Here is a 17,842-nt window from a genome sequence, read left to right on the forward strand (position 1 = left end):
AAAAAAGTACCTGGGCTGATCATATTTAAAAACAAACACTTTTTGAGCCCTTATTGGGTGTTAGGATTAGAGCTCTACATGCATAATTTTGTTAAGTTCCCATAACAATCCCACCAGGTACTGTTGTGATGCCCATTTTACAGATGAAGAAACTGGGGTTTCCAGAGGTCCAGTCCCTCCTGAGCTAATGCAGTTACGAAGGCTGAAGCCCGAACTGGATTTGAGTTCAGCCTGCAGAACCCGAGCTAAGGTACCTGCCCTCTAGCCCCATGGTGGAAGGGAAGGGGGGAATCCAGGTGTCCTTGAGACCTGCCCAAAGAGTTTCCTCGTCACTGCTCTGCCATCCTTCTGAGGCCACCCTGCTCCCTGTGTCTGGCTGGAGTGGCCTGCTTAGGGCTGGGTTTGGCTCCATGACATGTGTTGTTGGTGGCCTTACTATTCCTGTGCACTCTGGCCACTTTTGCCTGAAGCTCTCTGTGGCCACCAATGCCCACTTCCCTGAAAGTTCTTGGAAATTAAGGACCTCTAGGGAGTATCTCTCAGTTGTGACTGGTGAGATTTCAGGAAGGAATCGCCCAGCTCCTGCAGGCCTAGGCAGGATGTCTGAGCTGCACCGTCTACACGTTCTCTCAGTCAGATTAAGTCCTAGGATGCCCACGGGGGTCACCGAGAGGATAACAAACCTTTTGCCGGCTGTCTTCCCTTCTCCATATTCATCCTGTATCCCCAGGATATCAGTAGGGTTTCCTGGTATCACCCCCCAAAATAAGCTTCTTGCACTTGAATCATCATCTTAGGGTCTCCTTGTGATGGGACCCAGGTACTCACTGGGGTTAGATGCATCTTCTCTGTGGGTGTGGGGGTTAGGACAAGAGCCTAAAGACCTCATCGATGCAGAAGGCTTGTCTTCCTTCAGATATCCACAATTGCAGACAGCGTGGTGATTCCTCAAGGATCTAGAAATAGAAATACCATTTGACCCAGCAATCCCATTACTGGGTTTAAACTGAAATGATTATAAATTGTTCTCTTATAAAGACACATTCACCCGTATGTTCATTGTGGCACTGTTTACAATAGCAAAGACTTGGAACCAACCCAAATGCCCATCAATGATAGACTGGATAAAGAAAATGTGGTACATATGCACCATGGAATACTATGAAGCCATAAAAAAGGATGAGTTCATATCCTTTGCAGGGACATGGATGAAGCTGGAAACCATCATTCTCAGCAAACTGACACCAGAACAGAAAATGAAATACCACATGTTCTCACTCATAAGTGGGTGTTGAACAATGAGAACACATGGACACAAGGAGTGGAACATCACACACTGGAGCCTGTTGGGGGGTGGGGGTGGACTAGGGGAGGGATAGCAGGAGGTGGGGGAATTGGGGAGGGATAACATTAGGAGAAATACCTAATGTAGATGATGGGGGGATGGATGCAGCAAATCACTATGGCATGTGTATACCTATGTAACAATCCACCACAATTTGCACACGTACCCCAGAACTTAAAGTATAACAAAAAAACTTATATATATTTAAACTTAAAAAAACAACAACAAAAACAAAAAAGCAAACCAAAACAAATATCTACAATGTCTTTTATAGTTTCCATCACTTCTGCTTGCTGCTTTATTACTTATTTATGACATCTACGCCTGAAGTGGTGAGAATTCTCCTCTCAGATTGATAGAAAAAGAACCCCTTCTTCTTTCTCTAGATATTTCCTCTTTTGTCTGTTGGCCCCGATGTTGACATTTTCTGGGCTCCCAAGGAATGTACAGACATTTTTCCCAGGTCAGAATAAAAGGGACCCCCCTTGTTCTGGACTGTCTGCTGTCTTGATCATCAGATCTAGTTGGGGAAATGGTTCTTTGGGGAGCTAATCCCAGTGGTTTGGTAAACTCATACCCTTTCTTCTGATGTCAGGGCATTTAAAACATCAGGGCTGGCTGGGTGCGTGGCTCACACCTATAATCCCAGCACTTTGGGAGGCTGAGGTGGGCAGATCACCTGAGGTCAAGAGTTTGAGACCAGCCTGACCAACATGTAGCAATCCCATCTCCACTAAAAATACAAAATTAGCTGGGTGTGGTGGTGCATGCCTGCAGTCCCAGCTACTCCGGAGGCTGAGGCAGGAGAATTGCTTGAACCTGGGAGGCGGAGGTGGCGGTGAGCTGAGATCGCACCATTGTACTCCAGCCTGGGCAATAAGCGCAAATCTCCGTCTCAAAACAAAAAAACAAAAACCATCAGGGCCGATTTTCTTTACTTGTCCAGGATGGAAACATTTGGCAGCACTTGTTCCAATATCCGTCCATTCAACAACCACATGCTCCAGCTGACGGCTTGGTACCATAGAAGAGCAATGGAGATTCAAGAATGAACCAGCTTAGCACAGGGGATTTGTAGGGCTGTGAGACAATTCTGTGTGACACTGTAATGGTAGATCCAATAGTGGATGGTTGCATCCATTCAAAGAATGTACAACACACCAGGAGAGAAACCTAAACTAAGGACTGGAGTTAACAATAATGTATCAGTGTTGACTCATCATTTGCAACAAATGCGCTACATTACAACCACATGTTAGTAACTGCAGAAACAGGATAGGAGGATGTGAGGGCATATATGGGAACGCTACACTTTCTGCTCATTTTTCTGTAAACCTGAAACTATTCTAAAAAATAAAATCTATTAAACAACAAAAATGATAATGAGCCTGTAGTCTTGGCCCTTACAGAATTCACCGTCAAGAGGAAGAGGAGGCTGGGCGCAATGGCTCACACTTCTAATCCCAGCACTTTGGGAGGCCAAGATGGGCAGATTGCTTGAGCCCAGGAGTTCAAGACCAACCTGGACAAATAGAGAAACCCCATCTCTCCAAAAAATACAAAAATTAGCCAGGTGTGGTGGTGCACGCCTTTAGTCCCAGTTACTCAGGAGGCTGAGGCGGGAGGATTGATGGAGCCTGGGAAGTTGAGGCTGCAATGAACCATAATTGTGCTACTGCACTCCAGACTGGGCAAGAGAGTGAGACCCTGTCAAGGTATGCTGCATACTGGGACAGAGTATGTCCAAATTAAACCTCAGAGAGGGAGATATTTATGATACACACCAGAGAGAGTCTACGACTAGCCGGTGACCCCCATGTCCTTTTAATTGTCCCTAATTTTCCTGCCTAGTTTAAATGCTGCAAAAGATGGGGTTGACACGATGACTTTGGGCACTGGAATTGGGTCAGGCTGTGTGGGTGGGGACTGGAACCCTGAATGACGGTTTTCTTTCCAGAGATATCAGAATGTTTCACGGGTGAGAGCGCGGCCTCTCTGCTGGATGCCTTGAATTTGAATTTCAGCATTGCCACTTTGTATATAACCAGAGGATGGGTTTGGGGACCCACTGGATGCACCCATGACATGAACTTGAACCAACATTCACCTGATCTCCAAAACCCCTATTCTGACTGGTAGACCCTCATTTTGTTTTGGGTCCCCCGGCTCTAGTGCCAGCTGAGAGCCCACGTCCAGGTCTGATGAGTTCCTTTTCCTCTATGCAGTCATCCTGGTAAAAGGCTACATATTCTTTTGGAGGCAGGCTGGGAAAAAGACTGACAGTATGTTTCTGGCAATGGAGCAGAGTCCTTTCTGGAGGGGACCTGGCCTCCCATTCAGACAAGGGGCTGAGGGTCTGTGAACTGGCTTATGTGTGGGAATTGATTGGGGACTGTGAGTCTGTTTTTATGATTCAAGATAGACTTATGCTCACCTGACCTAGAACTCTTCTGCAAACCCAGATCAAGTAAAAATGTGGCAGGCTTCTTATCTATTTCACTTCTAGAAACACTGTGATCAGTTGGCACCATAGGCCTGCGAGTCAGGCTATTCTGGTTGCAGCTTTGACTCTGCTGTCCTTTAGGGTAACTGCATCCACCTTGCCTTTCGGGACTGAGTGCTGTGGCCACTTGGCCCTGGCCCTTGTAGTGTGCCTTGGGCATGTCACCCTCTTTATGCCTCAGTCTCCTCCTCTGTAAAATGGGCATCCTAATAGCACCCCCCCACAGGGCTGTTGTGAAGTAGAGATGGATTAGCATATGGAAAGTTGTAGAAGAAGGTCTCAAATCTCGTGTCATTATCAGAATTATTTGTGCTGGTGACATGGAAAAGCTAAAGAAGAGAGGACGGTGCTGAGAGACCCATGTGCTCACCCACCTGTGTTTCCAGAGCACCTACTATGTGCTGCCCACTGTGAGAGCTGTTAGGGATGAAATAGGAAGCACAGCAGGGTTGGGGCTGCCTTCTGGAGCTTAGCGGGGAAACAGTTGTGCAACATGGTCCCAGCACTTGGAGTGGGGGAGCTCAGGGAGTACAGGGGTCTAGGATCCTGGGCAGAATTATGGAAGGGGCACAGCCTCCACAGCCTCCCTTGCCTCTCCTGTCTTCCTTGCCTCGCGGGTCTTCCTTGCTCCTCCTGCCTCCCCAGCCTCTCCTGCCTCCCCTGCCTCTCCTGCCTCCCCAGCCTCCCCTGCCTTTGAGGTGAGCCAGGAGCTGCTGGTACTCACTTAGCCTGTCCTTGACTCTGGACATAGCACCTCAATGTCCAGAAAATATCTGCTGGCTCAGCTCATCACACAGCCAAGGAAGGAGCCCCACACTGATGCTAAGGGTGCACCCTGTGCTCACTCATCAGTGCCTGCCTCCAAAATATTTCTCGATGTCTCCTCCTTTAGTCCACCTGCATTGTCTCTGTGCCTGAGCCCTGGGTCTGCAAGGATCCCCTATCTCCTCTGTCCCTGCATGGCCGGGTCCCAGCCAATCGGCTCATCACACCTCTCTCCCCTTGCTCACCAGCTCTGGCCCCAGACTCTCATTCTGCTTCTTCCCTAGCCTCTGGGCCTTTGCACGTGCTATTCCCTCTGCCCAAACACCCTCTACTGGGCTGAAACAACTTTCCGACACGTCTCAGCTGTCGCTTCCTTTGGAACAGCCCCTGTGCTATCCCTCTCCTGGTTCCAAGACCCATCGAGCCTCCTGTCTGTTTCAGTTTCCATGCGCCCAGCACTTCTCCATGCCGTCCTTCTGCCCAATTGACAATGTCCATCTGCAGCGCTGGGCCTCACTGGGTGAAGACAATGCCTGTCATGTTCACCACTATATCCCCTCCCCCATCACCACGCCTGGTCCACACTGACGCTCAAAAAATCTTTGTAGGTAGGCAATGCAAAGATGCATGCGTGTCATCCTGCAGGCGAGTTTTGAGCAGCCTCGGTTTTCCCACCACCTCCAAATCACGCAAGATGCAAGCTAAGAGAAAGACAAGGTGGCTGTGGCTGATGTCCACCCCCTGGGTGCGTCCCTTGTCTTCTCTCCTCCTTGGGCAGGGAGACCATCGGGGTGCAACCTGGCCGGGGCGGGGTGGAGGTGCACGCCCTGGCCGGAGTGGGCCTGGCCCTGGGGAGGGGACATCACCGATCCGACCGCCCGGGCCGGGGCAGGTGAGCGCGGCGCAGGCCGGGCCCGGTGAGTCCGCGGTGCGCGCGAGCGGCCAGCAGAGGGCGCCAGAGAGCCAGGAGCGGCCCGCGGAGGAGCCCGCGCCGGCCCCGATGCCCAGCTCCGCGCCGCGCGGACCCGCCGAGCCCGCGCTCAGACGCCCCAGCTCCGCGGAGAGGCCGCTCACGCCGGGTCCTGCGTCTCCCGAAGTGCAGGCAGAGCCCCCGGAGCCATGGCCAGCCCTTCCGGCAGCGCCGAAGCCACGGGCAAGCCCCGAGGCAGGGACGGCCGGCCCAGGAGGGAGGAGGACGACGTCCCTCCCGAGGAGAAGAGGCTGCGGCTGGGGCCGGAGGGGGCCGGCGCGGGGCCCGAGGACGGGGAGGACGCGCCGCGGCCGGGCCGGGAGGAGACCGGCACCCAGACAGGTGGCGACGGCAGAGCGGTGAGTGATGGGGTGCGGCGGCCCGGGGTGCCGGGGCGCGGGGCGGGGGCGGCGGGCGGCTCCGGGGCCGGCCCCGGGTGGAAGTTGGTAACTGAGCGGCAACTCCCGCGCGCGGAGTGGCAGCTGGGGGGACCTCCGGGAAGCCAGCGGCCCTGCTCGGGTGCGTGGCTCTGACTTCCTTATCCTCCCACGACGTCCCTGTCCTGGAGACCCGCTGGACGCTGCGGTGGCCACACAGGGGAGGGGGAGCCCCGCGTGCTGGGGGCCCCCAGCAGGGGAAGGGGCAGGGGTTGCGCTGGGCAGCCCTCGCATGTGCCCCCCACCCCGGGCATCTTGTGTGGGCACCTGCTTGGGACTCTGTCGAGGGGCTTGGGTGGGGAAGTCCCTGGCGCCAGGCTTGGCCAAGCCCTGCCCTGCTGGGCTGCGGGCTGGCGGCGCTCACCCAGCTCCTCACCTGCCCCGCATCTTCCTGTTTTTCTTCCCTTTCTGGTTGGGCAGCGAGAGTTGAGAGGAGGCAGATGGCTTCCATCCCAGAAATCGCTCTCCTCTTTCCATCCCTTCAGAGAGGGACGGAGAGGCAAAGTTCCTGGCATCCCCCGGGCGCTGTCCCTGTGAGCTCCCCGTGTGCTGGACACGTGGGTCCCTGAGTCACCGGGCCTGTGTGTGTGGGATGGAGCTCCGTGGCCTGTCTGGCCTCCTGGGGCTCACTTTGTGCTTCCCACCCCAAATCTTCCTGTGTGGCTTTGCTGGCCTTCCACTGGGGAGGCACGTGGGTTTGGAGGGCAGACGAGGGCCGGCTGGATAGCAGTACCCTTAGTGAGGGCCGCCACTTCGATGGCTTTTGATGGATAATGGGGTTGACCTCTTTGTGCCTTCTAAATGTTTTTAATGTTTGACCATTTGCTCAGCTGAGCTTGTCTTAATAATTTGATTCCTGGTTAATGAGCCCCACGTGTGAGAGAGGGCTCCTTTCGTTCTGAACACATGTAGGCAGCACGGGCAGCTCTCCTCGCATTGGGCCGCATCAGAGCCCCCCTGCCTAGGCTTGGGGTTGCTCCTGGAGGCTGCCTGGGAGCCTTTCTTCTGGTGACACCCTCATCTCCCTGTGCACGCTACTGCCTTCAGAGCTTCAGTCACCTGGACACCAAATGCAGGTGAATTCTCTCTGAGATCCAGGGAGGAGGAGGAGGACAGTTCTCTGGAAGGTTTTCTCGGCCCCATCACGGAAAGGATAAGGGTGATGTCCCGACTGGGAACACAATTATGGCGGCAGTGTAACACGTGAAACTTGATTGTGTGAAGTCCCTTTCCCTCCCTTTCCCTACCTGTTTTACGTGGACTCTGCCACAGACCAGGATACCAGAATGCAGTGAAGCCACCAAGTGTAGTGCAACCTTGGGAATGTGGGTCTGGAGCCAGGCGGCTGGGGTTTGCATCCTGGTTCTGCCCCTCCTTGGCTGGCTGACCTGGCACAAGTCACTCACCCTCTCTGAGCCTTAGTGTCTTCAGTGGCAAATGGATCTGCCAACAGGCCCCATTTCATGGCGCTGCTGTTGCTGAGAGGAAGGGAAGCTCGTCTGTAGACAGTGCTCAGCATTGTGTCTGGTATGGAGTGTTTGCTTGTTACATGGAACTTGGGACTGAAACTCATGCCTTGGTGTGTGTTTGGAGCGATGTTTAGTTGTGGGGTGCATCACAAGAGACAAGGTTCTTGGCCGGGTGTGGTGGCTCAAGCCAATAATCCCAGCACTTTGAAAGGCCAAGTGGGGAGGATCGCTTGAGCCCAGGAGTTTGAGACCAGCCTGGGAAATGTGGTGAAGCCTCATTTCTACCAAAAAGAAAAGAAAAAAAAAAAACCAACCTGAGTATGGTGGTTTGTGCCTGCAGTCCCAGCTACTTGGGAGGCTGAGGTGGGAGGATCTCTAGAGCCTGGGAGGTCAAGGCAGCAGTGAGCTGTGATTGTGCCACTGCACCCCAGCCTGGGTGACAAAATGTCTCAAGGAAGAGAGAGAGAGAGACAGACATACACACACGGGCCTTCAGCCAGAATCTTCATGTTAAAATGCATTTTGGAGGTTAAAAAGATTATATATTGTTAATGAAATATTTAAAAGGCAGAAACCCCACTGAATTTTTTGGCCCACCAGGGGAAATGGGAGTCCTGTGACCTGAAGGATGGAGGAACCAAGTAGGAACCATTCTTGTTTTCTGAATCTGAATGTGGTACCCTCTTTTTGGGGTGCCTGCATCCGCTCAGTCCAGTGTCCCCTCGAAAAGAGGGAATCTTGATTTTCAAACTTACAGTTTGTCCCAAAGCCCATTGCTGCTCACACAGCCTGTCAGACAGATTGCTCTTCCTTTTTAGTTTCTATGGGAATACTCTCTTTGAAGAACCCAGGAAGCAGTGTCAGGCTGGCGTGAGGATCAGCAGTGATTTCTTTGAGGAGGAGAGCCCGTTTCTTCACTCGTAGGTTATGTCTGAGTGGATCAAGAAGAACACAGTGCCCTTTTATGAGATTTTGTCTGCGTAGACCATTAGCTTGGTAAAAATGTCAAAACCATCCTTGTTCTTTAATAGCAGGTTATTTTGGAGTTTTCTCTGCAAGAACTGGCATGGGCATTGAGATGCTTTTAAGGGTAAAATGTTCTTTCTCATCACCAGGCCTGGTGCTCTGCATGGCTGAGGTTTTAATGTGACTGGGTGTCCCTTGGGGTGGCTCCCAGGCTGTGTTCTTGTCGTTGGGTGGCAAGGGGTTGCCTTCTTTGGTGGTGGCTGGAAGATGCTTTAGCAGGTAAATCGGGATCCCAGGAGCCCCTGAGTGTCAAGTCCTGCTGCAGGGCATCTGTTTATGAGGGGTGATTCCCTGCCAATATCAGAAGTGTCACGGGCTTCCTGTATATCCACAAACATCCACCCCATTGAGAAGTCATAGAAAACCTGGCCCTCCCCAAGCCTTTATTGACCCTTGTGAATGACGCCAGGGTGTGTCTGACCCACAGCTCTTCCAGGAGGGAGAGGAAAGCCTCTTCTATGTATTTGGTTATCAACCTCAACCATTAGCTCAGCCTTCCCCAAGACCAGGCAGCTCGGCAGAGGTTTCTGGGTTGTCAGGCAGAACCGAACATTCAAGGGTAATAACTCATCGGAGTCCCTGAAGTCCCTGATGGACTCGCCAGGTGAAAGCATCCAGTCCAGGGCTGGAAGCAGGTCAGGAAGGTTATTGTCAGCCTGGGCTCCTGTAGAGGTGAATCCACAGTGCAGGTGTTTTCTCTTCTTGCTGGGGGGAAACCTGGGTTTCTCAGCTTTGGCACAGTCACAGCGCTTGGGGTCAGATGCTTGGTGGTGGCGGCGGGCTGTCCTGCGTGTTGCAGGGTGTTTAGCAGCGGCTCTAGTCTCCATCCTCTAGATACCATCCCCCCTCTCAGCCGTGGCTGCTCCAAATGTCTCCAGGCGGTTTCATATGTCTTGGGGTAAAGCCGTGGTGTGTGAGCAAAACCACCCCCGTTGAGAGGCATTGGTCTACACTTGTGAAAATGTTTGAGGGTGAGAGTGTCCAGCCTGGGTCCCTGCTGCACCCTTAATGAGCAATGTGGCCTTGGGAAGTTAATCCTGCTCCAGGGGCCTCAGTGTTCTCATCTATAAAATGGAGAGAATGAGAAACAATCTCATAGGAAGGGTATGTGGGATTTCCTCATGGCACAATATATGGAAAATGGTAGGCCTAGCATTTATTTATTTATTTATTTATTTATTTATTTATTTAAAGTTGGGGTCTCGCTCTGTCGCCCAGGCTGGAGTACAGTGGTGCGATCTCTGCTCATTGCAACCTTCGCTTCCTGGGTTCAAGTGATTCTCCTGCCTCAGCCTTCTGAGTAGCTGGGGTGACAGGTGCATGCCACCACGCCCGGCTAATTTTCGTGTTTGTAGTCGAGATGGCGTTTCACCACATTGGCCAGGCTGGTCTCAAACTCCTGACCAGGAGTGATCTGCCCGCCTCGGCCTCTGTCTTTTTATAGAGAGTTCCACTTTCTAGAAAAAATTAAATTTAAAAAATTAGCAGGTTGCAGTGGCACACACCTATAATCCCAAGGGAGACTGAGGTGGAAGGTTTGCTTGAGATGGGGAGGTCAGGGCTGCAGTGAGCCATGATCATGCCTCCGGGCTCTAGGCTGGGCACCAGAGCAAGATTTTGTCTAAAAGCATAATTACATCCTTTTGCCTTTTTGAAGGCTGATTTTAGTGTCACTCATGTGTTTGTACATTTCCTTCCTGCTGGATGGTAGACCTAAGAACCACAACTCTTTTTCTCTAGGATCCCTTTCCCCTTCTGTCTCTTATCTAAATTCTTCTCAAACTCCTGACCAGGGATAATCCACCTGCCTTGGCCTCCCAAAGTGCTGGATTACAGGTGTGAGCCACCGCGCTGGGGTGGGCATAGCACTGAAACACAGACAAAGCACGAAATACTTGGGCAATATCGTTTTACAGTTGGGCTCTCCATCCACCGTCGTCCATCCCCTCATGCACCGGCGTGGTGGTGTGGTACAGAGCAGAGTATCCTCCACCTAGACAGCAGAGTGGATTTGGGTGTCATCTTGCCTTTCTGCACAAGACTTGTCAATTCCTTGCCATGTCCCCTGGTTCTCAGAGGCCAGGATCCTACGAGGCAGAGATGTGGACAGGCAGGGCATATGGCCCTCCCAGTTCTCTCCCTTGTTGGGGACTTGCAGAGCCAGCTCCCCAAGACAGGGTGTTTGGACCAACATCTGGGTTTTCGGATTTCCATTTGAGCACAGCTGGACTACACAGGCTGAAGCTCTCTGCCGAGATACAGATATATCCCTGGCAACGATCTTTCAAGCCGACACGAGGACACGGCCACCCGCCGGAACACGATGTGTCTGCCGTGGCGCTCTTGTAATTAAGGAGGCAGGCTCCTGAGGAATGCAGTGCATAAGTGGGAAATGGTGGGACGCTCTTGCATCCTCCACTGGCTGAAAGTGCTGCGCGGGTTGGTGGAGGGTCCGAGAAGGAAGAAGACACAGAGCACATTCCTGTTGGCTATGACAGAGAGGGGTGGGTATGCACTGGACATTTCAAGCTTCTCCAGAGAAGCAAGTCTCTGTGCTGGGAGGACTTGTGGAGTGGGCGGTGTATGGCGATGGGCTTTAATTATTTCAGAAAAATTTAACCGCAGGACCGGCAGGCTGGATCTTGATTTGTGTTTCTCAGTTGGAACGACTTTGTACCATAGGCAAATGTCTTCTCAGTTCTTTTTTTGAGATGGAGTCTCACTCTGATACTAGGCTGGAGTGCGGGGGCGCAATCTCAGCTCACTGCAACCTCCACCTCTAGGGTTCAAGTGATGTGATTCTCCTGCCTCAGCCTCCCGAGTAGCTGGGACTACAGGTGTGCACCACCACACCCAGCTAATTTTTGTATTTTTAGTAGAGACGGTATTTCACCATGTTGGCCAGGATGGTCTTGATCTCTTGACCTCGTGAGCCACCCGCCTCAGCCTCCCAAAGTGCTGGGATTACAGGTGTGAGCCACCACACCCAGCCAATTCTTTTAATTTCATTAAGGTGATCATGATTCTTTCGGTGGCCTCTGGAATGTGACACAGAACTCAAGGGACTGGAAGAGGATGAGATGGAGGCTGGGGTGGGGTCCCTGCCAGGGATGCTGGTGACGCACATGGCAGTGTTGGAGATGTGTGGAGTCTGGTGCCTGATTTGGGGAATGTTTGTGAGTTACATTCCAAACGAGTTACGGATCTGTCAGGTACTGGAGGTGAAGGGTCAAGTTTCACCTCAGGGCTGACAACGTCAGGCAAGAAGAGGAAGTTGATGGTGGACTCATTGGCTGGCGTTGCTCTGGGACCCAGGGACGATGTGTGCCAGGACAGATGGATCTGGGGCTAGGAGGGCGGGTTTTGGCTGGAGATTCGGGCTTGGGAGGCATCATGACTGCGATTGCCTGGGATGAGAGTGGAGACAGACAAGATGGGGGTTTTGCTCTGAGTCTGGGGAACCCATTTCCCAGGTTCAAGCCATTGTCCTGCCCCAGCCTCCCGAGTAACTGGGATTGTAGGCGCATGCCACCATGTCCAACTAATTTTTGTAGTTTTAGTAGAGATGAGGTTTCGCCATGTTGGCCAAGCTGTTCTCAAACTTCGGACCTCAAGTGATCTGCCCACCTTGGCCTCCTAAAGCTGGGATTATAGGCATGAGCCACTGTGCCTGGCCATTTAAAAATATTAATTTTTATGAAATAGTTTCAAATATATTTTACTGTACATTGGAAAAATCAATCATGATTTGAAAACTTTATCAAAATCCAATTAAATATCAATTAAGCATTTAATTGTGGATAGGTGAGGAGAATATTTTGGCCAATACTTATTAAAGCAATTACCACTTACACAAATAATCTATCTTTTAATGTTTTAGTTGAACTAAACAATATTTTATATTCTGGCCAGGTGCAATGGCTCATGCCTGTAATCCCAGCACTTTGGGAAGCTGAGGCTGGTGGATCACCTAAGGTCAGAAGTTTGAGACCAGCCTGGTCAGCATGGTGAAACGCGGTCTTTACTAAAAATACAAAAATTAGCCGGGTGTAGTGGCGCACGCCTGTAATCCCAGCTACTTGGGAGGCTGAGGCAGGAGGATCATTTGAACCCAGGAGGCAGAGATTGCAGTGAGCCAAGATCGCACCACTGCACTGCAGCCTCGGCAGAAGAGCGAGACTCCATCTCAAAAAAAAAAAATTCTGAATTTTATTTTTAATAGTTTTTGTAAAGAGAATGTATTGTTTTTTGGAGTTTTTGAATTTACTGGCTTGACCAAAAATTATGTACAGGAGGGTGGACCACATGATGTGACTGAAATATGTATACGTTACAAAGTGACTAAATCAAGCTAAATAACATATGCGGTATCACCTCCCAGACTTATCATTTTTTTTTTTTGTGGTGAGAACACTTAAAAAAATCTACTGTCTTAGTGATTTCCGAGTATATGATACATTTTCATTAGCTATAGGTACCATGTTGGCCCATGGATCTCTTGAACTGACCCTTCCTCTCTAAAAATGACACTGTGTCCTTTGACCGGCATCTGGCCACTTGCCCACCCTGGCAGCCATCATTCTACTCTGCGTCTGTGAATTCAACTTTTAATTTATTTATTTAGAGACGGTCTTATTCTGTTGCCCAGGCTGTAGTGCAGAGGTGTGATCTTGGGCCACTGCAGCCTTGGCCTCCCAAGTTCAACAAGATGATCCTCCCATCTTGGCCTCCCGTGTACCTGGGACTACAGGCATGCACCGCCATGCTCAACTAATTTTTGTACTTTTTATATAGATGGGGTCTTGGTATGTTGCCCAGGCTGGTCTCGAACTCCTGGGCTCAAGCAATCTGTATGTCTTAAGTCTCCCAAAGTGCTGGGATTACAGGCATGAACCACCATGCCAGGCTGTGTTCAACTCTTTTAGATTCCATATGTAAGTGAGATCATGTGGTATTTGTCTTTCTGTGCCTGGCTTATTTCACTTAACATAATATCCTCCAGGCTCATCCATGTTGTCAAAAGTGGCAGGATTTCCTTCTTTTTGAAGACTGAATAGTATTCCATTGTCTAGGTACACCACGTCGTTGCTGGAAGCTGAATGGAGGCCAGTTGCGGGAGGAGGGGGAAAAGATTCACTCTAAGTCTGGATGCTCCAGCACCCACCCAAGATGTGTGCAGTGAAGTGCAGGATGCTCCTGGTCTTGTAAACTATAGTTTGTGAGACTCCAAAGCCCCTATCCTTCTATGATGCTTGCTGTCCCATTACCACATTGCCTTGGAAAAGAACCGAGTCTTGGTGGAGAGCACTGCCCTGGCTGTGTCCCTTGGCATGCGATGGCAAAGGCTGGTGCTGCTGGCAGACCCTCATCTGCACACTGCGGGCTGTTTGCCTTCTCCCTTTCTTCTCCAAGTATCTGAGCAGCTCCTGTGTGCCAGGTGCTGGTCTACAAGATGGGTTGGTCATTGGAGATCACGCTGTAGCAGAGGAGACAGGCCATAGCCCATGAGCCACAACTGGCCCCCTGCTTCTTCATACAAATATAGTTTTATTGGAACATGGCCATTTCAGTGCATACTGTCTATGGCTGCTTTCCTGCTACAATGGAGAGTTGAATAGTTGGGACAGAGACTCTATGGCATGCAAAGCTGGACTATTTACCATCTGGCCCTTAAGAGAAAGAAAAAAAATGCTGATCTGTGTACCCTAAGAGTCTTAGGCTAAGAGGACTTTGTATACCCTGATGTCCCAGAGGGCCATGAGTCCAGCTGCCCGTGAAGTGTCACAAGTCTGGGCTAGGGTTGCAGCAGGTTAGTCCCAGTTTTGCAGGTCTTTGGTATCAGAGGCACGACCCAGGATTTTGAGTGGGGTTTCCTCACCACTGTGGCTGAGCACTGGGCTAGTGTGCTTTCTGATTTTTGCATGGCGAAGAGAAAGGAGGGAGGGAATGGCAACTTGTTGCCCTCTTCTAAATATTTTCCTGAGATGGGTCTCCAGGCAAGGGCTTGGGATCTCACCTTGTACAGCTTCCAAAACCCAGTGAGGTCAGCCTTCTTGGTATTGCCACTCTGAGGGATGGAGCCCCCAAATTACTAGGAAGAAAGAGAAAGGAAGAATGGTTTCTGCAAGCACAGGAACTGGCGTTATTGAAATTAACATTTCCCCCAAGTTTTATAATGTCTAGGCATGCATATTTAAGCGTCTGCCTCAAAAGCTCTTGCTAATAACCAGATGGTGCATTTAATTTCCCTTTTTGTTCTCTGAGCAACATGCAGCTTCCTGCACAGCCCTCCTTGCAGGCAACTGCGCTGAGGTGACAGTCCTTCTGACTGCCAGCACAGATCCTCAGGGCCTCCAAGGGCCCTATATTCTGGGGGCAGACTTTCTCCTTCTATTGAGCCCTAGCCGGAAGGGGGCAGGTTGCCCACAGCCTAGCACAGGGCTGCTGCCTTAGGTTCTCTAAGGAGTCTGGCTCCCTCTGACCCCCTAGACCTCCCCAGCTGAGGATCAGAGCCCCAGGGCCAGGTGGGGTGGGTCTGAGAGTGCAGCCCTGGAGAGGGGCAGGGCAGGGCCAGGAAAGGCTGCTCGGGGGATACTCCCCAGAGATGGCAGAGTTAGGACAAGAGGACTGGGCATGCTGGCTCACACCTGTAATCTCAGTACTTTGGGAGGCTGAGGTGGGTGGATCACCTGAGACCAGGAGTTCAAGACCAGCCTGGCCAATGTGTTAAAAGCCCATCTCTACTAAAAATACAAAAATTACCTGGGCGTGGTGGTGGGTGCCTTTAATCCCAGCTACTTGGGAAGCTTAGCCAGGAGAATCACTTGAACTTAGGAGGCAGAGGTTGCAGTGAGCTGAGATTGCGCCACTGCACTCCAGCCTGGGCGACAGAGCAGGGCTCTGTCTCAAAACAAACAAACCAAACTGTGTAGATGGTGTCCCAATATGTTGCTCAGGCTGGTCCCTTAGGGACCTTAAAGGCACAGAACGGGAAGGTTGGATTTCCAATTCGAAAGAACATAAAGACAAAGTCACACATCTTTTTTTATTTCTTTTTCCTTTTTAAATTATACTTTAAGTTCTAGGGTACATATGCAGAATGTGCAGGTTTGTTACATAGGTATACACGTGCCATGGTGGTTTGCTGCATCCATCCCCGTGGCATCTGCATTAGGTATTTCTTCTAATGCTATCCCTCCCCAATTCCCCCACACCCTGCTATACCTTCCCTAGGCCCCCACCCCCTGACAGGTCCCTGTGTGTGATGTTCCCCTCCCTGTGTTCATGTGTTCTCACTGTTCGGCACCCACTTAGGATTGAGAACATGCAGTGTTTGGTTTTCTGTCCTTGTGTTAGTTTGCAGAGAATGATGGTTTCCAGCTCCATCCATGTCCCTGCAAAGGACATGAACTCATCCTTTTTTATGGCTTCATAGTATTCCATGGTGTATATGTGCCACATTTTCTTTATCCAGTCTGTCATTGATGGGCATTTGGGTTGGTTTCAAGTCTTTGCTATTGCGAACAGTGCCACAATAAACATATGTGTACTTGAAAGTCACACACCTTCAACCTGCTCCAGGCGAGGCTGGGCTTGGTGAATTTTCCTTGTTTTCCTTTTCCTCATGTTTCAGGGTGTTGTAGAAACAGGTTCACAGCGCTCTGTGCAGCGCCCTGTTTTCATAACCTTTGGGACGCATGGGGTGCCCTGGTTTCCTTGGCTTCATTACCCCTTCCCTCCTGCCACTCCAACTGTGCGCCCCACCTTGTCCCTGACACGACCCTCCTGGAGGGCCCTGGCCAGGGCCTGTGTTCTTGCTACTCTTTGGGGAGGAAGACTCTGAGTTGAAAACTGGTTGACTTAGGTTGCAAGGTGTGGGTGCCTGGGAAGGGGGTCTGCACCCATATTGACTGAGCCATTCAGTTTTTTTGTTTTTGACTCTGTTCCACGTTGTCCTGATAGAGGGTAAGCCCCTGCTTTCTGCCTTTCCTACCTTGGAATTGGGCCAGATGAGAGGGTCCATGCGGTCTGAATACAACTTCTTAGTTTTGTTCTGCTTATTAAAAGTACAAACTTTTATTTGTTCACGTGTAAAGAATTCAAGCAGAGCAGGCCGGGTGTAGTGGCTCACGCCTGTAATCATAGCACTTTGGGAGGCCAAGGCAGGCAGGCCCGGTGTTCGAGACCAGCCTGGCCAACACAGTAAAACCTTGTCTCTACAAAAACTACAGAAGTTAGCTGGGTGTGGTGGTGCACACCTGCAGTTCTAGGTACTTGGGAGGCTGGGGCAAGAGAGCTGTTTGAACCCAGGAGGAGCGGGTTGTCGTGAGAAAGAGGAGGTTGAGGTGAGCCAGGACTGCGCCACTGCACTCCAGCCTGGGCAATAAAATGAGACTGTGTCTCAAAAAAAAAAGGAAAAAAAAAGAGCTTAAGCAATGCAATTGTGTAAAAAACAAAGAACAGAACTTCCTCTTCATGTGCTTTTCTTGATCTTGCTTCTCAGAGGTAACCCTGGGAAGGGTTGAGGTATGCCTTTCCACACCTTTTCTTTTTCTTTCTTTTGCTTTTCTCTTTAAGTTCTGGGATACGTGTGCAGAATGTGCAGATTTGTTACATAGGCATGCATATGCCATGATGGCTTGCTGCACCTGTCACCCCGTCATCTAGGTTTTAAGCCCCACTTGCATTATGTATTTGTCCTAATGCTCTCCCTGTGCTCGCCCCCCACCCCCTGACAGGCCCCCTGTGTGTGATGTTCCCCTCACTGTGTCCATGTGTTCCCCTCCCACTTATGAGTGAGAACGCGGAGTGTTTGGTTTTCTGTTCCTATCCACACCGTTTTCTCTGTGCACACAAGCACATGTATTTGTACATAAATGTTTACTGTAATATTTAAAAAATATAAAAATGGAATAATGCTGTATTTGTTCTTTGGAAAAGCCTGCTCTTCAGGCAGCGTGTCTCCGACGTCACCTCACGTTGGAACCTGGGCAGCGCCTTCTTCTCCCGGCACTTATTCCGACGTGTGGATGCTCTGTACTTCGTTTAGCCAGCCCTGCACCCAGAAGTCTTTGGATGGTTTCTGCCTCTTCCCAATTGCAGATGGTATTCTGATGAATTTCCTCACACACGTCGCTTGGCGCTCCATGCCTGCATTTCTGTGAGATGGTCCTGGAGGTGGGCTGTTTAGGTCAGAGGGGCATCTGTGCTAAATTTGCCTCCTGTGCGAAATTCCAGCCAGTCACCCAGCTCCCCAGGCATTCGTGTGGTGCTCTCCTATGTAGGCATCCGCTTCTACAGATGATGGCATGACCACCTCTCCCTCCC

At 50.8% G+C, this 17,842-nt stretch overlaps 1 protein-coding gene across 1 annotated transcript in view; it reads left to right on the forward strand.

Annotated features, from left to right (window-relative positions):
• Nucleotides 1-5,292: 5,292 nt before the first annotated feature.
• The window catches only part of RBFOX1 (RNA binding fox-1 homolog 1), a 2,532,432-nt gene continuing 2,519,882 nt past the window's right edge, over nucleotides 5,293-17,842 (forward strand). The window contains 5 exon segments of the mRNA XM_032257864.1: nucleotides 5,293-5,478; nucleotides 5,481-5,520; nucleotides 5,523-5,663; nucleotides 5,666-5,704; nucleotides 5,707-5,942. Of these exon segments, the coding sequence (XP_032113755.1) occupies nucleotides 5,308-5,478; nucleotides 5,481-5,520; nucleotides 5,523-5,663; nucleotides 5,666-5,704; nucleotides 5,707-5,942 (627 nt within the window). The 5' untranslated portion in view covers nucleotides 5,293-5,307.

The sequence above is a fragment of the Sapajus apella genome, unplaced genomic scaffold, assembly GCF_009761245.1.
Source record: "Sapajus apella isolate SASKATOON/1434 unplaced genomic scaffold, GSC_monkey_1.0 scaffold99, whole genome shotgun sequence".
NCBI lineage: Eukaryota > Metazoa > Chordata > Mammalia > Primates > Cebidae > Sapajus > Sapajus apella.